Source organism: Xiphophorus maculatus, chromosome 9 (genome assembly GCF_002775205.1).
Source record: "Xiphophorus maculatus strain JP 163 A chromosome 9, X_maculatus-5.0-male, whole genome shotgun sequence".
NCBI lineage: Eukaryota > Metazoa > Chordata > Actinopteri > Cyprinodontiformes > Poeciliidae > Xiphophorus > Xiphophorus maculatus.
In genome coordinates this window covers 25603382-25625839 of record NC_036451.1, presented here as the reverse complement: position 1 = coordinate 25625839, position 22458 = coordinate 25603382, and the positions used below count along the sequence as shown (strand labels likewise).

Genomic DNA, 22458 nt, shown 5'->3' with positions numbered 1-22458 from the left:
AGTAGTGTGTGGTTGTCTGTCCTCTGGTACACCGTGAAGGACTGGTCACCTGTCCAGGATGTACTTCGCCTTTTCCCCATTGACAGCTGGATGGAACAGTACTGAACTGAACATTGTTTGCAAAAACAACCTGTTTTGATTTTCTGGTTTGATTTTTTTGTTTAGTTTTGTTTAGTTGTTTTTAGTTCTTTTTCTCTTAACTAACACGAGCCCTAATGCAAGCTTTGCGTTTACATCCGATCCAGGTTGTATTGTTTCATCTGCGCTTGGCTGTTTTCTGCATGATCTTGTCAGTGACACATGCTGACATTGTGTGCATGTGCTATAAAGTACTCTAAAGTATAAATTATAAAGTCTAAAAATGTTCCTTTTTTAAAATCAAGCCTCCAGTGGCAGCATGAGAAAACATTTTTAAACTACTTGGATGGAGCTTTATTTACTGGGTCTACTCTGCATCCCCAGAACCAAAACCAAACACGGAGAAGCAGCGCTCAGATTTGCACGCTCCATAAATCTGGAACAAACTTCCAGAAAACTGCAAAAGAGTCGAAACACAGACTTCCTTTAAATCAAGGCTTTAGAACTCATCTGCTTAGAGTTGCCGCTGATTAACAACTGGAACATTGATCGATATGTTTGCTTGATGGCATTTGAAAAGATGTCCTGTTTGTTGCTTGTTTCATGATTGGTTGCTGTGTTTTTATGGCAGAAATTACTTTGAACTGCCTTGTCGCTGAAATGTGCTACACAAATAAACCTGACACAACTTAACACATCATCCCTTTCCATGTGATGCAATTGAGTGCAATCTTTAGGAACCCACCATCTCACCATCGCTATACAGCTACACATTTGGCCGTTCTAGTACATTTCCACGAACGTTTTCCTTCTGAAATGTTCTCTGTAGACTTTGACTCTGTGTAAATATTTTGGCCTTCCTTGTTCCCCAAGTGAGCTTGAAGTGACATTCCACGGATGCCGAACATTCTCCTGCGGGCGCCTTTTTTTTGTTCTTCTTTTTTTTTGTAGCCAAGTGCCACTTTTCTCAGCTGAGGAAAAAAAAAAGGGCTTCAATAGTAAATCTCCATCTGTTGAATTCCATTTTCGGTTGGGACACATGTGGCACCACGCTGTCTGTGATTTACCCTTATTTTTGGTCCCGTCTGTTGGCGCGGATCACGTTTCGGATATATTCTGTCCGTCCTCTTATGTCAGTACCCTCCGCCAAACTGCGTGGAGTGACTTGAGGAGTGGATGGGGGTGTTGGGGAGTGTGTGTGTGTGTGACTCCAGAAACAGCCATGTCTGAACCACTTCGATAAAGGGAGATTGATTCCTGAAGGAATCTCGTCGTCATCCAGGCAGGGATGAAATGAAATCAACGGACATGTATACATTCCACACACATCTGGATTCTTGCTTGGGGTGCTGGGATCGCTGTGGGGGCTAAATGCATTCATCATCATTATTTCATCACTCTGACCCCTGGCAAGTGTGAGTGGTTCTCACCTGACCTCAACATTCGGCGAGTAGATCAGGAACAGATGTCGACTTTTTTTCCCCTGAATTTTATATATATATAACATACAATATAACATATATATATATATATATATATATATATATATATATATATATATATATATATATATATATATATGACCAAAAGTTTGGACACACCTTTTAATTCAATGAGTTTCCTTTATTTTCATGACTATTGACATTGTAGATTCACACTGAAGGCATCAAAACTATGAATAACACATGTGGAAATATGCACTAAATAAAAAAGTGTAAAACAACTGAAAATAGCCCTTATATTCTAGTTTCTTCAAAGTAGCAACCTTTTGCTGTGATTACTGCTTTGCACACACTCTGCATTTTCTTGATGAGCTTCAAGAGGTCGTCACCTGAAATGGTTTTCACTTCATAGGTCAACCTGCCCTGTCAGGTTAATAAGTGGGATTTCTTGCCTTATAAATAGTCATGAAAATAAAGAAAACCCATTGAATTAGAAGGTGTGTCCAAACTTTTGGTCTGTACTGTATATATATATATATATATATATATATATATATATATATATATATATAATCTTTTCACATAATCTGTGAAAAGATCAATCTCCTCCACCTATTCCCTGCAACCAGTCAAAGCCAGGAGGAGGGTCTTAGTTTAGTGCTGTCAATCAGTCTTGTGTACTGGCTGTCAAATGTGCTCATGGCAAAATGTAACTAAAAATTGTCTGATTTGACATTTTTCCAACCACTTTTCCTTCTTCTCAGGTTTGACATGGTAACGGATTTCAGTTTACCGTTTATCTGCCTTAGCATTCATGACAGGCTGTGCTAACTGCAGTGTAGGCGAGAGCAAAAGGGAGGAGGGAATTGGGGGTATGAGCAGTGACATATTTGGAGGGTGATTGACAATGCTAAGACACGCCTCCTGGCTCTGACTGGTTGCTTCTGTTAGGCTTCTAGTTGATTTCTTTTTCCTTTTTTTAAGAAAATCATCACAGATTATCTTTTGCATCTGTCGTGGCATAGTGACAGCATCAATAAATTTGTGAAAAACATATTTTTTCTTAAAGTTAAATAGTGCACCTGTAATGTCCTCCCATTTTCTCCACATTTATTTAATTTTTTTCAGATTCACGTTAATAATGCCCTGTTTATGTCATACTAGATGTATTTGTCTGGGGCAAATTCAGGGAACAGTTGGTTAACAAATGATCTGACAACTTTACGAAGCTATTGAGCAAACTTTCTGCAAAAAAAAGAGGAAATATTTGGAAAAATAACTGCGGCACTTTGTTTTGCCTTGATATCCTTGGAGATTCCAAAACTTCCTGCCTGCAGCAGTCTTGGAATGTTCCACACCCCCCGAGCTTTTCCACATAAGTCAGGGATCTGTTCTAATTTTAGTATGGTGAGAGGAAAATGAAAATATCTCATAAAAAGGTTACTACTCGCAGCAGTTTCTTACTTTTTGCTTGAGTTGCGCGACTGGTGGTTTACCAGGAAGAGGATCCCTCTTGTATGGGGTGTGGTCAATGCTGCAGAGTTGGAACCAAAGTTTATGATTCATCAGGAGGATGTAGAAACTGTTTATTGCTGTCTGGCCTGGTGTCTTGTTTTTTTTTGTTTGTTGTTGTTTTTTGGTGTTTCTTTGTGTTTTCTTCGTTATTCACTCCTATTCAAAATACACGCATGTTGGGATGGTTTGATAACTGGTAACTGACCAGACCCAGATGCATCCTACCTCTCGCCCAGCATTTTTTTAATTCATTTGTTTTGATGAGTGTATATTTTTGCTTCTATTTTCATTGTAATTACAATAAAACAGACTATAATTTTTTTTTTGTATGTGTGATTTGGAGTTTGCATCATTCATGTGTTTGCATCTCGTTTCTCAGTCGGTCACCATAGCAACAAGCCACAAACCGCAAATATACAGTATGTGTAAGCCCAACACGGCTTAAGACATAATTGGGAAGTGAAAGTGAAATAATACACGGTTTTGATTGAAACATTTATAATAAAATGTTGAAAGGTTTCACATGCACTTACACTGAGCCCAACTGGGTCTTTGTTGTTGCTGTTTTTGTTACTATTAAACTGCCTTCACACAATTTTTGCTCCAAGTTTTTTTTTTGTTTTTTTTTTTAGTGTACGTTTCTTCCAATTTGCAGAGATTTAACATTTTGCCATTTCAGTTAAATCATATGGTTATCAATTATGCCACATACGCTCAAATGAATGCATGTCTAGACTTTGACTGGGCCATTCTACCACATAAATCTGCTGTGATCTCAGCCAAAATATTCCAGGCAGCAGGATTTCATTTTCCTTCTTGGATCTGAAGTTTCGTCCAAAACTTTCAGGATCAGCTAGTATGTAGATTTCTCCATCTTCTCATCGGTGATGTTGGTTCTTCTCCCTGATAAAGAGTTGCCCTTAGTAGGGCAATTCAAACTAAACCAAAATCTAATTACAGAAGTGTGGTTAACTTTTTTTCCTGTCTATAACTGCTTTATTTATTTTTTAAATCCTCTCCTGTTTCCCCACAATAACTTCCTTCACTCTTCATTTTGAGGTTTTAAAGTGATTCCTCATCTCTACTGTTCCTCTGTTTATGAAGTCACTCACACAATGTAAACCTGGAGCAGAGTTCAGCTGTCACTGAAGAATCGCAGCCTGTGATCTGTGGTTCCCAGGGAATCATCTGGAGCGCAGAATGAATCAACGCATCGGTGTCTGGAGAAACGCAGACTAGCACCTCCAGGCTGTATGATTAGCACATAGTAGATGTACTGTAGTCATCCCACCTTGAACTTTGACATTTTATCACTTTTTTTTTCTCCTCTAAAAACGTTGACTCTTGGATTCAATGTGAGAATCCAACGCAAAGTTGTGCGTGACTGTGAAGTGGAAGGAAACAGGATGAAAAGCGCAAATGAGAATCTGAAAGGTTTTAATTCTGCCCTCTTTAGTTTTGTGCCTCTGAATTAAATCCAGTTGCAACAAATTACCATCAAACCTGACCTTATCGCAGTAGTTGTTAAACTATGCCTGTCTGTGTGTAATTCAGTGTTAGTATGAGATCCAGCTGTCCTGTGAAGGCCTCAGGGAGGGTTGTTAGAGATCACTAGTGAAAGGAAAAACAAAAACAGCTCTGCCTCAGACAAAACTGAATACTCAGTTCATTCAGTCGAAAACTTTCTGTTCCCACTCTTCTCCTGTCACTTCTGGTGTTCCCCAGGGCTCAGTCCTAGGGCCACTTCTTGCTGATCTTCTTCTTCTTTTATTTATCTCCTCCCTCTTGGTTCCATCTTTTGTCATTTCAACGTCAAGTTTCACTGACAGATGACACTGATGGCCTCGTCGCCTCCCATCTTGACTATTTTCATTCTGTGCTCTAGTATTAGTTTCATTGGTGGATTATTTCACTTCCAACAGGACATTTTTCCTATTTTAAAAGCACTGGTTCATAGAGGAGCTAGTACATTTCCATTAATATTAAGGAATTATTGGGTAGCACTTTATTTGACGGGTTGTGCATAAGACTGAAGAGACACAGTCATAAAAACATGACATAACACCTGTTATGAACATGAAGGTGTTAAAAGTGCCAACTTTGCATTGTTTGGTAAATATATACACTTAAAAGCCTCAGTTTTCAACTGGTGCGCCAACTCTGCACCAAAATGCAGAGTTGGCGCTTTTAATGGACTTTTAAAGCAACTTTGCATGAATAGTGTCATTATTTACCGAATGGCACTTCATGACAACAGTCATACACATTCATAAAGACTCCTTCATGTTCATAACAGGTGTTATGTCATATTTATGACAGTGTCTTGTCAGTCTGACGCACACCCCTTCAAATAAAGTGTTACCAACTATTGACTTCTAAGAAGCTCATTGTGCTGAAGAGTTACTTGTAAGCTACGTCTTTTCTTATTATTTCAAGTGTACTAAGATATTTACACATAGAAACTAGACCAAAAATACTTGGCAATTTAGCTTTTTGCGGTGAGAAGAAACCGTTAGAGCCACAGATAAAGACTTCAACCACAACATGAGTGTGCAGCTCAGAAATCCTCTCGAGACCCGAAAGCAATGCGTTCTCTTTGTTCTTGCGCACATTCACTCCTCACCTCTCGGTGTTCACGGCATGCGCGGAATCTGACGCTCATGCCAGCCCTCATCATTTTCTTAACTAGCTGGCAATAAAATCCAAAGAATGACTGTCGTGAGGGTTTCACAGGCTCCAGAGTTAAAGCAACATACCAACAGGTCAGCTAGTGCGTGCGCGAGGCTCAGGAATTTATTTGGCAGGCCTCAGCATGCAGGGTTGGTTTATATAACCTTTTATGGCCCAGGTGTACTTACACGATGACCTGCCTGACAAGTCTTCAGAGGCTACGAGCTACGAGTAGTGTTCATGCAGTTACTGTTATTATGGAGGGGAACTTGTGTTGATAATTAGAGGACATGTGATACATTTTTACATTGGACACAGTTTGTCAAAGCTGGAAGAGTCCAATACATAAACTCCTTTTCTAGACATAATCTTGGATGTTATGTCATGCAGGATACAGACATTACCGTTAATGTATTTTTAAGAAGGGAAGAAATACATCCAAGGTGCTCTGGATTTTTACGTCAAATAAAGATGCACCTTTAGTTCTCCAAGTTTAACCTTTTGTCATAGCAAATCAAATATAATGGTGTAAGTCCTAACAGGAAGTAGCACTACGACTGAGGTAGAATTCACTGTTCAGAATCATTGAGTATCATGCACACATCCATTTTCTTCAGATTTAATTTCTCTTATTTCCTTTTAAGCGAAAGTGTTTGTGTAATGTGAATAAAACGGTGGTATTTACACCCCATCCTCTAGGGCACATGTGTCAAACTCCAGCCCTCCATGACGTAAAATGACGTAGCGGGCCACATGTGGCCCGCTACGTCATTTTATGTGGCCCTCTCCCCCCCACCACCGTTTTACAGCCCCATTGATTGACTTCAAATAAGTTTTGAGCACGAATTGACTACAAACTACATCTCCCATAATGCCTTCCGATTGTTACCAGCCAACATTACGGCTTCTCGCCACTAGAGTGCAGCAGAGCCACCTCAAGCTGATTATTAATTTTCCCAGCGAATAAAACTGAAGCATCGACAAGCTAACAAGCTAAAGAGCGAAGTTCAGTGATGTTTCAATCTTGGACTTTTACCGTCTCCTGCCCCTGATTTGATGCCACAGCTTCGACTCCATGCAGCTCGTGTTTTTTGTCCATGTTTGGAAGCACCTATCTGAGCGAACAGATGTTTTCAATAATGAATTTAAACAAGACCAAGACCAGATCGCGCATTACTGACGAAAACCTACACGCCATTTTGAGGATTTCCACAGAATAGAACTAAAACCGGACATGGACGAACTGACCAGGGGAAAACATTGGTGAGCACGAACAAACTAAATTTAAATAGAATGAATGTAAAACCAAAACTCAGTATACTGGAATATGCATATAGTTTATTGATTTTGCTTGTGTTTTGTTTATTTACAGAACACAGTGAGGATGTGTGAGTTGGTGACAAGGTGAAGAGGATCAGCTTTGTGTTCAAGGACAGGAAACATCACCTCATTGTTTTGTTCTTATGTGAAATACATGTTCGTTGTGTAATAAATAACGAAAAAGTTTTGTGAATGAAGTTGAGAGTTAATATCAAAACTTGTTTTTATTCTTTGTCTGCTTATCTTTAACGCAGACAAAGATTAATTTTTCCAGTGAATAAAACTGAAACATCGACAAGCTAACGAGCTAAAGAGCGAAGTTTAGCTGAGCACATTTTTAAACTGCTCAGTTTAAAAAATATTGTAATTTTTAAACTGAGCAGTAATTTTACGTCCATGCAAACTCAAATGTAATATTTAAAACTTGAATACATAAAATCAGTTATTTAACAATGTGAGGTGTTGTTTAATTTATTTTTAACATTGTATTTTAATACATTTATGCTAGGGTTGCCCAAGTCTAGTTTTCCAGACCTATCAGTCTGCAACTTTAGATGCCTTCCTTCTCTAACACACCTGGATCATTGACTCATTCATAGGCCTCTACAGAACTGAGTTGCTGCTAATGAGGGAAGTCAACTTTTTGTCTGGGGTATGTTTTAGCAGGGACGCATCTAAAAGTTGCAGTCTGGAGGGCTGCACTTGGGCATTCCTGATTTATACCGTCAATGTGGCCCGTTGAGGGTGGCCAATATGCTGAAGTGGCCCTTGGTGAAATTGAGTTTGACACCCCTGCTCTAGGGAAATAATTTCTTAAGACGATAAAGACTATGACAAAAATTCATAGTGAAATCTATCCCGTTGTTGTTGAGACCTTTCAGAGGTAACGCACCATAAATTGTACAATATTGACAAATTAATATAACGTCCTCTAAAATACTTCTTGCACGTTTTCTCCCATGAACCACACTTGAACTGTCGGAGGTTTAACTCTGAATAAAAACTTGTACAGTTTTACGAATCTCTGCTGCCCTCTAAGGGTAAAATGTGTTATTGCGCTTTCTACTGTACCAAACTCTAAGATTCTCTTTTGGCGGGTTAAATAGAAAGTGTTCATCAATATTTATGAGTTAGTGCTTCCCATTGGCTATTGGCTCAGGCAAGCGCACAGGGATTGGATAGAATATGACTTTATGATGCGTTTGACAACTGCACATGCTCTGACCAGATTAATACGATTTAGATTGGAAGAGCAGTGTAAGAATCCATAAAAAAATGTTTTCTTTCAGAAAAACAGATCAGCCACCATTATAAGAACTGAAGTTCCAGGAAATTAAGTAAACTAAGCATAACAAATTATCATTTTTTATGAGTTTAATTTAATTTTACGTTATCATTCTGTGGTCTATAAGGACATCACGCCACTAACAATCCATTTTCTCATCTGTTTAGAATTTAGAAACTTTTTGGTAAAACAATTCTTCAGTGTTTAACCAATAATTCACCGACTTTATGTTAACGTCATCTTTTGAATAATAAATAGAAGGTGCAGTTTCCACAGACCACGTGACCACGCTGTTTAAGCGTAACATTTTTTGCTCGCAGCTAGCCAACGGCTTTTGCTAAGGTATAGTAATTCTGAAGTTCTGATTGGCCCATTAAGTCGAAGGGCTCTCTCTGATTGGCGGAAAGAGCTAAGTCGTTCCTATGCGTTCTTCCGGCTTACATGTTAGGGGGAAAAAAAGAAAAGACGAATGGAAAAATTGTAATCCTCAAAACGACCATTGCCTAGTTCTTTAGCGGTTACGGTAATGTCAGCACACATTCAGAAACACTGCCGCTTGGTTAGCTCGTAGAAATTGCGCCTTTCGGCTCTTTGGAAAGTTAATACTTTAGACTGAAAAGCAGCCAGCTTTTAGTTGTCGTCTGGAACGTTAGCTTGCTGCTAGCAACAGCAGCTAGCTAACAAGGTAGCGTTTTACTTTTAAGGCTACGGAACCAAGACTGTTGACCGCAGAGACGATTATTTAGCTTAAGATGGGTCGCGCTTAGGTGTTTTTGTGCAGGCAGAACCTAAAGACTGCGACTGTGTCATCAAAACAACTTACTATTGGGTGGCACTTGTGTGACTAGCGACGAGTGTTGTCATATGATATTCACCATTTAATACCAAACAAGGAGACGAGAAGCTGCCTGTTTTTTCATATGTTTTTGAAAGCATTGCTGTGCTTCTAACACTTAACGTCACCGAGTGGCTGTTACCTCCTCGGCTTCACCAGATGCTACTGATTGTGCCCTGAACCTGTACATTAGCCTGCTCTCTGTCCCGCTCAGTTAAACTCGAGGGCTTTTACTTAGTATTGGCTACCTACATGTTTTAATATTGCATTTTTACTTTCAATTTGACATTTGTTAAACAGTGTGTGGTTCTAAACTTGTTTATTTGTTTGTTTGGGGTTTTTTAGGTCAGAAGAAGGTCGGATGAGCTCTCAACAATTCCCCCGACACGGGCTGCCTGCGGTTAGCGGCGGTGCCGCTCAGATCCCTGCTCCTGCAAACCTGGTGCCTGTCAACCAGCCATCCAACCCTCCAGGTAACTCATCATCATCATCATCACAGTATGCTTAGCTTAAGTTCAGTAAATCCATTGCAAGTTCATCCAATCCATTACAGGAGCAGTGGGAGAGGGGGACAGCAGTCGTGAAGGCGACCATGGTCAGCAGGACCACCCTCCCGCCACAGGAGGGGGGGCAACCTTAGCTTTCAGAGATGACAAACAGGAGACCATGGTGGTCCGGCCGTACCCACAGGTTCAGATGCATGGGCAGCCGCAAGCTGCCCCCCAGACCGTCTCCATCCAGCCTGGGACGCCTGTCACCTTACCTGCACCCACTGTCCACCTCCCACAGGGCCAGCCTGCAGTCCTCACCGACGGCCAAATAAAGGTGAACGTCTTTTGTTTGTCCCAGTTAGCTTTCTTTTGTTGTTGATGTTTAGCTTTAATTGGAAACTGTGGGGTTTTCTTTGCATTATTGTTTGGCTTTTGCACAACAAGTGACATTTGAAACAAATGTCACTCTTGTCGTATTCTGATTTTTATCTCGTAGACCAACGCAGAGTTACACCTGATTTGAATGTGTTTGTGTAGAAGCCTCACTTTTTCTATGATTTCTAAATGCAGCAACTACAGCTGCCTTTCAGTTGTTGTTGAAAAGCATTCCTACAGCATGATGCTGCTACCGCTTTATTTTTCTGTGGGTGGTATTCTCAGGATGATGTCCAGATATTAAATTGTATGGATTAAATTACACACTGGTCTATTTATATATATTGGGTCACTTCAAAGGCAATTGGATGCACTGAGTTCTATTGAGATGACTGGATAAAGAGAACTGAATGCAAGTGTAGGACACACTGTTTTTTTTTTCTTATGTAATTAAATAATAGAACCTTTTCCTTTTACGTCAGCAAATACACACTTGTTTATGTTGCTCTACCACATAAAATCCCAGTGAAACTATAGGTGCACCGGTTGGTGGTTACTGTTTGTTTTACCACCAGAGGTGTTTAAAAAGTTGCAGACGTGACCTGGTCTGTCAGTCGGCGCTCTCTAATGACAGTAAAAGGGAACGTGGCTGATTTTTAAAACTTAACAGAGGTAGTTTTGTCAGTTTCACATGTATCGGCCGATCACCTAAAATTAAGGAATCGGTGCACCCCTAAATAAAATCTTTTGGTTGCTGTAATCTGCCATGTTACCTGTACTTGTATTCATATTCATAGCAAAAACACTTTCCATATCGCCAACATAGACCTAGAAGGCCATTTTTAGCTTCAGGCATAAAACAAACTCTCCCACTATTGTACAGGAAACATTCATTTAATGTTAACAGATCAGATCTGTCCTGCTTTTCAGAAACTCTCCCAGTTTTGTTAAATTGACCAACTCTCTGGTTTCCCTCAGGCGGTCCATAAGCCGCCCATTCCAAGTCGTCTGATCGCCCCGGCTCCCGCTTCCAACCAGGCTCACATACCTAAGGTGCCAAGTCACATCACTGTCACCATAGAGAGCACCATGCCCACCACCCCATCCATCCCCGTGGCAACCATCAGTGGTCAGCAGGTGTGCACAGGCTCTGTACATTAGCCTCTTATGGATGTTGAAATTATCTGGCTGATTATTCTTCTGTTCTGCTCCCATGTTGCTTTAGGGTCACTCCAGCAACCTGCACCACCTAATGCCAGCCAACATTCACATCATCAGGACCCCCACTGTCCCTCCTCAGCCCTACTCATCCCATTTACCTCGAGGTATGGTTCTTATTGTGTCCTTAAGACGGTTGGCTGTTGTTCTTCCAATGGATTTCTTAAATACACTTAAACATTTCAGATCTAGGAAAGTACAAAATGCAGCCTTTTATTAAAATGCATTTGCTATTTCTGTCTGATTTATAAAAAAAAAATATTTGGAACATTTAGGTGCGACAAAAAAGCAATAAAGATATCTTGTTGGTGCAAATATTTTTCCTCAGCACTCTGTTTAAACGTGCTGTTGTGCTCCCTGCAGGGGCAGCAGCAGCAGCTGTCATGTCCAGCTCCAAAACGGTCCTGCGGCCCGCCACCGGAGCCAGCGCCAGCCCTGGTCAGCCCACGGTGCAGCACATCATCCATCAGACCATCCAGGTGAGTTCAACAGCTCAGACGGAGAAGGACAGAAACAAAACGGTCCGATAACGAGCTACTCTGTGTTTCACCTTCCTTCTCTGCTGTGTGCTGTGCAGTCCCGCCCCGCTGTAACAACATCCACAGCTGTTCTCCCAACCGTGGTGGCACCCATCTCAGCTCCCAGGACTCAGCCTCCAGTGATCAGTCCGAATGCCACTCACTCTGAAGTGACACATGGGTATGTCTTACAGAAATGAATGTATTTTAAATATAGATGAAATGTTTTTGTTTTATGTTCAGTTGCCATAAAACGCCAAAGAAAACGATGCTGTATGTAAATGATCACATGAAAATGTCATAGCTTTTCTTTCTTTCTTTCTTTCTTTCTTTCTTTCTTTCTTTCTTTCTTTCTTTCTTTCTTTCTTTCTTTCTTTCTTTCTTTCTTTCTTTCTTTCTTTCTAAATTAGTAGTATGGACAACAATTTCTTTAGCCTTTAATTGTGCCTTGTTTTAAAATCTTTTCTTAGCCTTCTCCTGCAACACAGCACAAGGAGATAGTGGGTGATTTTCAGCCTTTGATTGGTTTCGTAAATATCAGCTGATCTCCCAAAATGAAGAAAATTGTCCAGCCGATTGAGAGCAGCACTCAATGTCCTTCACTTCATTATGACGCCTAGATATGGATCTATATTTGCCGCTTTCCATCAGTTTTTATCAACACTTGCATACAGACATAATCTTACAACAGATAAACTCTTGTTGCAGTGAGGAACATGGTGATGAGAGCATTTTCTTGTTGCAGGCGTCCTGCGTTGACCATCCACCCCCCTCCCGCCACCGTCGGCATCCAGAGGCCTCAGACGTCACGGGATTCAGCCACACGGATCACTCTGCCGTCGCACCCCGCCATAGGAGCCCAGAAGGCCCAGACGCCACACACCATGGCACAGGTCGGTGCTCTGCCACGTTCACGTGGTGAAAGTAGCGTTAACGCAAATGACTATAGAGGAAATCTATGTGTCCTGTTTCAATCAGAAGCCCATCTTCAGCACTGTGACTCCTGTCGCCGCAGCGACTGTGGCACCGATAGTCGCCACCAACACTGTGCCATCGACGACCACGATAGGTACTGATGTTGAGCCTGTCTAAGAGGCTCACAGAAGGTAAACTTTGTTGGAACTTTAATTATTAGCAGCACACTAAAATCATTTCTGTTTCCCGAACGCTTAGGTTCTGTACCTCACACCCAGATGACCAGTAGCACTATTGTCACCGTGACGATGCCGTCCCACTCCTGTCATGCTACAGCAGCGACGACGTCCACTATCCCCGTCGGTAAGTCTGTTCTGTGTTTTGTTCTGTTGGGTTTGTTTTTTTTTGTCGACCTTTGTTTTGAATATTTTTCCTTGATCCTGATTGGTCGGCGTGGCGCCCTGCAGTAACCGTCCTGTGCCTTTAACAGCTAAAGTGGTCCCACAGCCGATCGCCCACTCTTCATCCCGCGTCCAGGCTGAGTACCCAGGAGAGAGGGCTAACCTCATCCCCATCCCAGGGCACAGGTCCTCTCCTAACCCCGTCACCATGGAAACCAGAAGTGACAACAGGTGAGAAGGAAAACGTTTGGTTTGAGTTATGTTTTAGCTCTAAGTGGGTGGTAACGTTTTTTTTTTTAGTTGTCGTTTTTATATGTTAGTCATAATTTTAAAAAATTCTAGTCTTGATTTGACATGTGTAAAGGTTAAGGCACTTTGGTTACATGAGACTCGAGCACGTTAAATACTATAAACTTCTTAACTACAAAGCATCCTGTGAAAGTTTAGCAGTAGAATAGTTGTAATCAGAAACATGGGATCAGGATACTTGACTTTTGAAGATGATTTTTTTTCTCCTTGTTTACAGACCTTCTGTTCCAGTACAGCTCCAGTATTTTCTCCCAGCGTACTCTTCATCATACCCTCTGACACACACATACACACCCATCAGCAGCCCTGTGTCCACAATCCGCCAGTATCCAGGTGAGTCCAGCCGAGCCGTGGTGTTTTACTTTTACTCGGGGTCAGCTGGGTTTTTTGTTTTTCATTTAAAGATGCACATTCCAATCACCAACTTCAGTGCATTTTATTTACTTATTTTTTGTGAGAGACTAGTAAGTAGTGAAAAATTAAGTGAAATTAAAAGTAAGTTTTACTTTTTTACTAATTACCATGTGTAAAGTTGCCTGTACACAGCGCCCTTATCTGATAGTTTGTAGAACCACTCTCTGCTCTGCAGTTTGTTCGTACATTTTTTGGCAAAATAGCACAGACTCAAATTTAGGTCCGAACTTTAACCAAGTCTGTGTGTGTAAATATGGTGTGTAGCTTTTAGTTGTGTTCTGCGTCCTGGTGGAAGGTGCATTTAAATGACATAAAATTCTTTTGAAGTTGGTAGATTCAATGTGACAAAAATGGAACAATTCATCACTTAAAAAGTGCATTTCTGCTTTGTAAAAATATGAAGCAACACATTTTTCCTTTTTTTCCTGAAGTCACCCCTCAAGCTCCAAGTTCGGCCCTGCCCGCTCAGGCCGGAGTGGGCGTGGCCACCACCGTTCACCTCAACCACATGCAGCTGATGGCGGTGGATCGCATCGGCCTCCCGTCGGCACAGATCAGCACCCAGGGCATCCAGCCCGCACCGATCGGCGCGCAGGGCATCCAGCCCGCACAGATCGGGGTTCAGGGTCTGCATTCGCCTGCGTCCATCGCTACACAGGGGGTTCAGCCCGCACCGATCGTCACACAGCAACAGCAACAGCAGACTGAAGCCAAGCCAGGTAGCTGTTCACCTGATTCTGCCTCACTGGGAATCATCGTGGTTAGTTTTTAACAGAACTGGGGCTTATTGGTGATGGATGTGTCACTTATTTCATGGTGTATATCTCCTAGTTATTCTAGATTGTTTTTCAATACGAGTTGTTTATATCAATTTTCAATTTAGTTCTTTCCTGCTGTGACACATGAAAATCTTCATGATGGTATTAATGAAATCTCATTCTATAGCTCTATATCTACGTCTCTCTCTAAATTTGTCTTTCTATATTTATCTGTTGGTCTGTCTCTGTCTCTCTATATATATCTATTTATCTACTCAACTCTCAATATTGAGATATATAGAGACAGATATAGCCATAGATGTAGAATACAATCCTATTCTATTCTCTGTGTACATCTCTCTATAGATCTATGTCTCTCTCTATATATATCGCTATCTCTTTATATACCAATCTGTCTCAAAATGTCTATACCTCTGTAACACTGTCTCTGATTTCAGGAGTTGTTCTGGCTGACGGTTTTGTAGCGAGTCCCATCAGCACCACGTTTGGCGCCACCCAGCCTGTAGCTACCATGGTGCAGGCCCACACACAGGGAGCAGGAGTGGGAGGAGCTCCCACCCTGGTTTCCTCCCCTCGACCCAGCATCCTGCGAAAGAAACCTGCGACCGAAGGGTGAGGGCTCGCATCGGGTCGCAGCTCCCAGCAGGAGTTTTTTTTTCTTTATTAAAATGTTGACCTTAAGCGGACTTTGTTTTTCCTGTTTGGGTTTTCCAGATGTGTTCGTAAGACCCTGATCCCCACCCAGACCAGTGAATCCAACAGTGGCAGAATCGATGGCGGCGTGAGAGGAGCAGGATCTCCCCGGCCTGCGGGGTGAGCTTCTTTTGCGTCGGTCGCCTCATCGTTGTTCTGAAACGATTCCTATCAGTTGACTCTTCTCTCCTGTCGTTAGAGTGAAACCCAAAGCAGAGGTCCACATGGCCGTGGCCCCTCCAGTCATGGCTGCAGTCGAAGCTCTGCCTGCCCAAGGAGGGGAGCAGCAGGCCTCCAACCCCCAGCACCTGACCCAGGCCATGCCCACCATGCTGGCGACCCCGGGGCCCGTTCCTCCCTCCCAGCCCTCCACTGTTCTCTCCCTGCCTGCGGCCATGGCCGTAACCCCCCCTGTTCCGGCGTCGATGGCCAACACCGTGGCCTCGCCCACTCAGCCCGCTGCCAGTAGCACGGCGGCATGCGCCGCCAGCTCCTCCTGCCCAGACGTCAAGATCAAGCAGGAGGTGGAAACGATGGATACCTCTCAGCCTGGTAGGAAATGTCTTCTTCCTCCAGTTATCAGAGAGTCTGTCAGAAACGTGGATTCACACGCAAGCATGTTGCATCCCTGTAGATCCCAATGTGAATTTGTCCTCAGCCCCGGCCGGCTCCACCCAGGCCAACACGCTGAACCCTCCGGCTACAGCCGAGCTGGTGCCCGGGGCCTCGCCCAGGAAGAAGCCCCGCAAACAGCAGCACGTCATCTCCACAGAGGAGAGCGAGATGGTGGAAACCAACAGCACCGATGAAGAGAAGACCCCCGGGAGGCCCATCAGCGGCAGGGCGGAGAGGCGGGAATCCCCTCCCAGGGAATACGTTGGTACGCTTTAACAGCCACTGATAAAATCACTCTGAACATAGGGCTGCAACTAAACTTTGTTTTAGTAATCGGTTATTCTATTGATTAATTAGATTTTATAAAATTACGATTTTTTAATTATTTAAGCCTTTATGCAATATTACAAAGCCCTCCAGGGGTTATGATGATTACCTTACCTCATAAAAGGTTTTGCATTCTCACAGTAATGTGCTCATTAGTTCATTCCGTATAATTGGATACTGTAAGCCTTTCTTACAGTTGCCATCATACTTTCTGATATTAAATAAGGTTTTGTAAGGCTTTTCCATGAATGTTAATATCTCCTTGGGAAATATCTGAAGTTTTATATCTTTTTCTTTAGGATAGAAATGCACCACAAACCTATGATATAAACAGAAACTTTCCACAAGTAGGAAAGAAATAAAAAATACGTCCAAACTATTTGGACCATTTCTGAGTTATGATCGTGGGGTAAAAAAAGTCATCTGACAGTTTTGATTGTGTCTCGTTTGTGTTGATGGTCTGAATGGTTTAAAAGGATGTTTTCATGTGAAGTTTCATCTCAACCTTACATAGACAGACATAAACATGCAGCGAATAAATCGATTTTCAATCAGTGTTTTGCACCAAAGAGTAAAGAATAAGCACCGAGGCTCTCTAAATGTGTATATATTTGAAATTTTAAATTGCCATTTGTATACAAGATAGACCAGCAAATATTGCAGTAAGCGTATTGCGAGGGAAGGCAAAAGAAAAATCTTTCCCCATGTACACTAGAGGGCTTTGTACAATATTATAAATACATTAAAAGATGCAAATAAACAAATTATTTGATTGATTGATTTTTAAAAAAATAAAATATTTCATTACCTAAAATGCAACAATGCCGCATTTCTTTATGAGTGCCTGATCATTTGTGGCAAAGAGTGCATCTGCAGCGCTTTCTGCTTGACTGAAAGTTAACACAGTGAATGGCTGAGCTGTTTAATTTTTAGATTAACCAATTTTTGGATGAACAGATAAACTGGATTCCCAAAGAAACTCAGTTTGAACAGGGTGAAACTAACACTACGCCATTTGAGGAGTTCTGGGTAGAACTTAATTAGACAAGTTTTTTTACTATCATAAATGCCTAGCTTGCAGTATTTGTACAGTTGTTCCATAATTATTGCTCTGAGGGTGTCGTTTTGTCAGAAAATGGCCTTTTTTCCATTTATATACTCCAATTAAAAGCTAATCGATTACTAAATTAGCTGACGATTATTTCAGTAATCGTTTCATTTTTGATTGGTTAGAAATTTTAAAAAGCAATTTTCTCTTTCAGATGAAGAAGGAGTTCGATATGTGCCAGTCAGGCCTCGTCCTCCCATCACACTGCTGCGGCACTACCGGAACCCCTGGAAGGCTGCCTACCACCACTTTCAGAGGTACAGCGACATCAGGGTCAAAGGTGAGTCTTCTTCTGACGGTCTGCCCAATCTAAGAATTCTTGAGCTGCTTAGTTATAATACCGGAATCGTGTTTATTAAAATAAGATGATATGAATATGTTTACAAAGTATATTGTCAGTTTCTTTTTTTTTTTTCTGGAAGACGACATTTTCATGATCATTTTAAGTAGGAACTAAAATGTAAAACTGATTGAGCTGCTTTAATGTATTTTAATGAAACCAATTCACACTGACACTATTTTTTTCCCACTTCAGAGGAGAAGAAGTGCAGCTTGCAGGATATGGCCAATCAGAGAGGAGTGGCATGCAGGGCACAAGGCTGGAAGATTCACCTGTGTGCTGCACAGCTCAGGCAGCTGGTGCGTGACCGCCACATGTTAACATTTGTTCAATAAGTTGTTCATGCGCGCAATAAAATAGTTTTTACCAGATGTTATAGTTACAGGAAATAGTTTGTGTACCATTTCAAAAATCTTTCATTATTACTACTACTTAGAATTGTGCAAAACTCATAATTGGGGAGCCAACTAAAAGGTCTTTAAATTAGATTTTTGTTTCTCTGTTTGTGTCTGTAGTCGAGTTTGGAGCACGATGTGTACAGCCGTCTCTCCACCCTCCAAGAGGGCCTTATCCCAAAGAAGAGAGCAGGCTCCGACGATGACCTGCACCGAATCAACGAGCTCATTCAGGTACTACAAACAGCTTGGAGATGTTTTCATTTAAAATTCTACTTATGGTCATATTGAGCAAGAACAGAACATGTCAGCATAGGCATTTTATGCTTTGGGGTATTTCTTGTCGGGTTTGTTAGTTGTCAAGATTTATTGACGATCAGTTGCCAAGTTAAACAGTTTTTGACTTTTGGGAGCACAACACATTTTTAAATGCTTTTTTAATTAAGCTGTCACATTTTGGACTCTGTTTCCAGTCACATTTGGATGTTTCACTCGGACTTGTTCAGACATGTAGATCCTGCTAGGAAGTTAAGCCCCTCTAACGTCCACTGTTTATCTAGCTACCTGAATTACGCCATGAGAAACTGATTTTGTGGAACATAAAATCCTCCCACACCCTTATTTTAGTGTTTGTGTTGGGTTGAAGAGTGTACAAATTAAGAGTTTTTTTTAACTTTTGCTGTATCATCACAGAGTCTGTGTTTTTTGGGGTTTTTTGACATGCAAAAGTCTAAAGCTGAAAAATGTGTTGTCTTTCTGCAGAGGCAACATCTGCAAGCAGCGAAGGATGACAAAACCACTTATCTAGGCCCACTGGGGGTTAATTTTTGCTTCAAAAATATTAACTGATTGGACACTGGAAAAGACTATTGTTGTATGCTAAAAGGATTCAGCATATCGGCGAAGCTATCCAAGCCTAAAATAGCATCTCACTACTAAGCATGTTTCAGCAGCACAGCTACTAATGCTGATGTCAGCGTCAAGATTTCTAAAGATGGGTTCTTTTTTTCAAATATGTTCCATGAATGAAACACTTGAAAACTGACTGGGTGTAAAAGCACTTTGCACCAATGCGGTGTTTGAATAACCTAGATAGATTAAAAACAAATTTATATGCCTGTTTATTCAATAATTGATCAGCAAAATGGGTTTCTGAATTGAAAATATTGCTTATTTTAGATAATCAATTTTTATTAAAATTATAGACCCTGCAGTTAACTGAATTAAAAATTTTAATCAAGTCCCTCCACAAATTAAAAGTTCAACACATAATTTATAAATGAAGTGTCCCCTAGTGGCATAATTATTAGCTGAATTAATCATAAAAATTCTGCTTGATCAGAGCCATTCTGAGTATTTGGCATGTCGAGGTGAGTGGATTTTCATCGGCACAGACAGAGCTTCAGAATAGAATAATCAGTTTGTTAGGTAGCATTTTTGATTTACAAGTTTTAACATTATGCAACAGATTTCTTTATTTCTTTTCTCTTTTTTTACACCCATTACAGTAGTGTGAAGAGGGATAAGATGGTTTCTCTTTAAGGTTTTATTGGTTGGTTTTTGTTTCATGTTTCAGAAGTAGTTAAAAGCTAACCGAATGTTTAATTAGCCGCTGCCAAAACAAATCACTTTAGCTAAACCGTAAATCAAATTTTTGCGTCCCCAGGGCAACATGCAGCGCTGTAAACTGGTGATGGACCAAGTGACCGAGGCCAGAGACACCATGATGAAGGTTCTCGATCACAAGGAGAAAGTTCTGAAGCTGCTCAACAAGAACGGCACCGTCAAGAAATCGTCCAAACTGAAGCGCAAAGAACGGGCGTGAGGTTGAGGGTGAGTCACTCGCCCCTCGACGACCGCCGCCCCGTTTCCAAGGAGGAAAGGGGGCGGGGCGAAGGAGCCGTTCTGAATTCTGGTGCTATGATTTGCTGCATACAATCGCACGCGCCCTTCCTTAACTGCCTGTGGTTAGAGAGGCAGAGAGAGAAGCCAACCGGGGAGGCTTCGGCGATCGGAGAAGCTGACCCGGACAGCGTTCTCTTAAAGACACAGTGAACATACCGAGTATGAAGCAATCTAGGATGTGTTAGTGGGGACAAACAAAACAAAACCCACGACGATTTACTTTAAAGACTCTCGAGGCTCGTTTTATTACTAGTTTCTGCCTCCTCCATTAGGACAGTTCAAAGATGGCTTCCTGTGTATCTGTGATAATTGGCATGCAGATGCAGTGAATTTTGAGTCCATCTCCTCAGATTTTACTTTTAGCCAACAGTTTATTCAGACTAATCTTGACTGTGCTCAGTCTGTGCCTTCATTTTGTTAGTGTAGAAGAATTGGACGTAGAAATGTGCAAGCTGTCCCACATTTCAAATCACTACATTTTTGGTTTTTTTCTTATGGCTAATATTTTTCCTATATATATCTATACATACATATATTTCATTCGATGGTTACACATTTACCCTTTTTTTTTTTTTTTATCAGCCCCGTGTTTAGTTGCAATCTACAAATCAAAATGACAATACTTGTGTGGGTTAAAAACCTTAATGTGGCATGTTTAAAAGAATTTTTATAGTACAAAAAAAAAATCCTCATAAAGAATGTCCTTAGTTTTGAAAGTGAGAATGCGAAAAATGTCGAACTGCCATCTTTAATCCACTATATGATGAATAGATGTCCCACCGTCTAGAGGTGGCGTTGATTTGGTTTGAGACCAAACCAAATGTTGGTTTGAGACGGTGCAGTGTTTGAAACAGAAGAAGAAGAGAGACTAACTTGCCTTGTGCTCTCACAACAGCAGACTGACTTCATGTAAATCACTGTAAATGTGCTTTTGGTTTTTCATTGACTTGGTTCTTTTCAAGTTTTTGTACTCGATGAAACAGTTTGTGTTGTGTGTGTGTGTGTGTGTGTTACGCCGCTTCATTGCTGCAGAGTGTAACCGTTGCAGGATGAAGCGGGCTTGAAAATATCTAGTCATTGTACATTGTTTTTGTTTGTGTAATTAAAGTAAAGATACTTAAAGCTACGTTTCTGTGGAATCAATGTAACTCACTCTAGGTAGTATTCGTCACCTGTCGAAGCAATTAATGTTTTTCTTTGTATGTTGGGATCAATAATTTAAAAATGTTTTAAGTTAAATGGAGGCATACCTCAAACACGCAGACTCCTTTTGTGACATCTTGGGGAAGCAAAGCCAACAGGAAGAGAACAGTGGACTTCCTGCAGGCGGCTCCATCCATGGACGGCCATTTTGACTACAGGTAGAAGGAACGCCTTAGGAATATCCAGCCGTCACACCACACACCTCTTGGAGTGGAATATGGGCTTCAACACCACACCCAAAACAAATGTAAAGATGCTGACATTCACAGTTAAAGTAGTCCTGCACTGACAGACTGACATCCCAATAAGAGAGGAAGAAGTCATCACCTCAAAAGCAACAAACGTTTGACGATGCTCTCGGGGTGAAGACCTTAATTTGTGAAGACTTGGTTTTCCTCAGACCAAAAACCAAGTTGAAATGTACAACAAGATTAATTTTCAAACAGACTTGTTCACTGATGACTGCTGTGCAACCCTGGATGGTCCAGATGGACGCAGTAGTGGATTGGTGGTGGATGGCCACCACGTCCCAACACGGCTGTGATGTCAGCAAGGAGGTGGTGGAGTCATTTTTTTGCACCAAAATTTTGGGGAGAGAATCATTGGTCGGCCCCTTCAGAGACCCCGAAGGTATGAAAATGACCTCAGCAAAGTATATGGACTTTCTGACTGATCACTTTCTTTCATAATTCAAAAAGAAGAGCCGTACCTTCCGTAGCAAAATCCTCTTCATGCATGACAATGAATGCTGCAAGGAACACCACTGTCATCGGTTGCTATGGGCATGAAAGGAGAGAAACTCATGGTGTGAAATAATGTTTTCTGGAGATCTTGGCATTGGGGCCACTGGGCCAGGCCTCTATGGCAGCGCTTCTCAATTCCAGTCCCCGCGCCCCCCCCTGCCCTTCTGCCACACACCTGGATTGATAGAGGCACATCTGAAACAGGCAGGGCAGGGGGGCCTGAGGACTGGAATTGAGAAGCACTGCTCCATGGGGACTAAGGGAAATTTGATTTTGTAGCCCTCTATATCTGCTATTAGTGTGGATTGCTGAAAATCAACAGACGATTAGATAATTCGCACAGCTGCTATAAACTCATTGCATCTATGAATAAAGTTGTTACTTTAATATATATACAGCATATATATATTATATATATGTACAGTACAGACCAAAAGTTTGGACACACCTTCTAATTCAATGGGTTTTCTTTATTTTCATGACTATTTATAAGGCAAGAAATCCCACTTATTAACCTGACAGGGCAGGTTGACCTATGAAGTGAAAACCATTTCAGGTGACGAC

The 22458-nt window shown here is 41.4% G+C and overlaps 1 protein-coding gene across 3 annotated transcripts; it reads left to right on the top strand.

Moving 5' to 3' along the window:
- The first annotated feature begins 8487 nt into the window (after window positions 1-8487).
- sap130 (Sin3A associated protein 130) lies at window positions 8488-21074 on the top strand. Of its 3 annotated transcripts, none has more exons than XM_023340002.1 (21): window positions 8488-8833; window positions 9491-9618; window positions 9699-9970; window positions 10990-11148; window positions 11237-11336; window positions 11593-11708; window positions 11807-11928; window positions 12493-12640; window positions 12726-12816; window positions 12921-13025; window positions 13153-13294; window positions 13590-13705; window positions 14218-14505; window positions 15003-15177; window positions 15280-15378; window positions 15458-15810; window positions 15917-16138; window positions 17463-17588; window positions 17844-17947; window positions 18164-18277; window positions 19710-21074. In XM_023340002.1, exons 2-21 carry the CDS (start codon window positions 9507-9509, stop codon window positions 19866-19868), a joined length of 3123 nt encoding a protein of 1040 aa, XP_023195770.1. In that variant the 5' UTR covers window positions 8488-8833; window positions 9491-9506; the 3' UTR covers window positions 19869-21074. The 3 variants fall into 3 exon arrangements, with proteins under 3 accessions (XP_023195770.1, XP_023195768.1, XP_023195769.1); XM_023340000.1 differs by having other exon boundaries at window positions 15893-16138; XM_023340001.1 differs by lacking the exon at window positions 8488-8833 and adding an exon at window positions 8840-8995 and having other exon boundaries at window positions 15893-16138.
- Window positions 21075-22458: the final 1384 nt, after the last annotated feature.

Coding starts and splice junctions, on each gene's coding strand:
- sap130 (XM_023340000.1), top strand. CDS start 9,507: ATGAGCTCTCAACAATTCCCCCGACACGGGCTGCCTGCGGTTAGCGGC. Junction 15,178..15,279: donor AAGAAACCTGCGACCGAAGG/GTGAGGGCTCGC, acceptor TGGGTTTTCCAG/ATGTGTTCGTAAGACCCTGA. Junction 15,811..15,892: donor GATGGATACCTCTCAGCCTG/GTAGGAAATGTC, acceptor GCATCCCTGTAG/ATCCCAATGTGAATTTGTCC.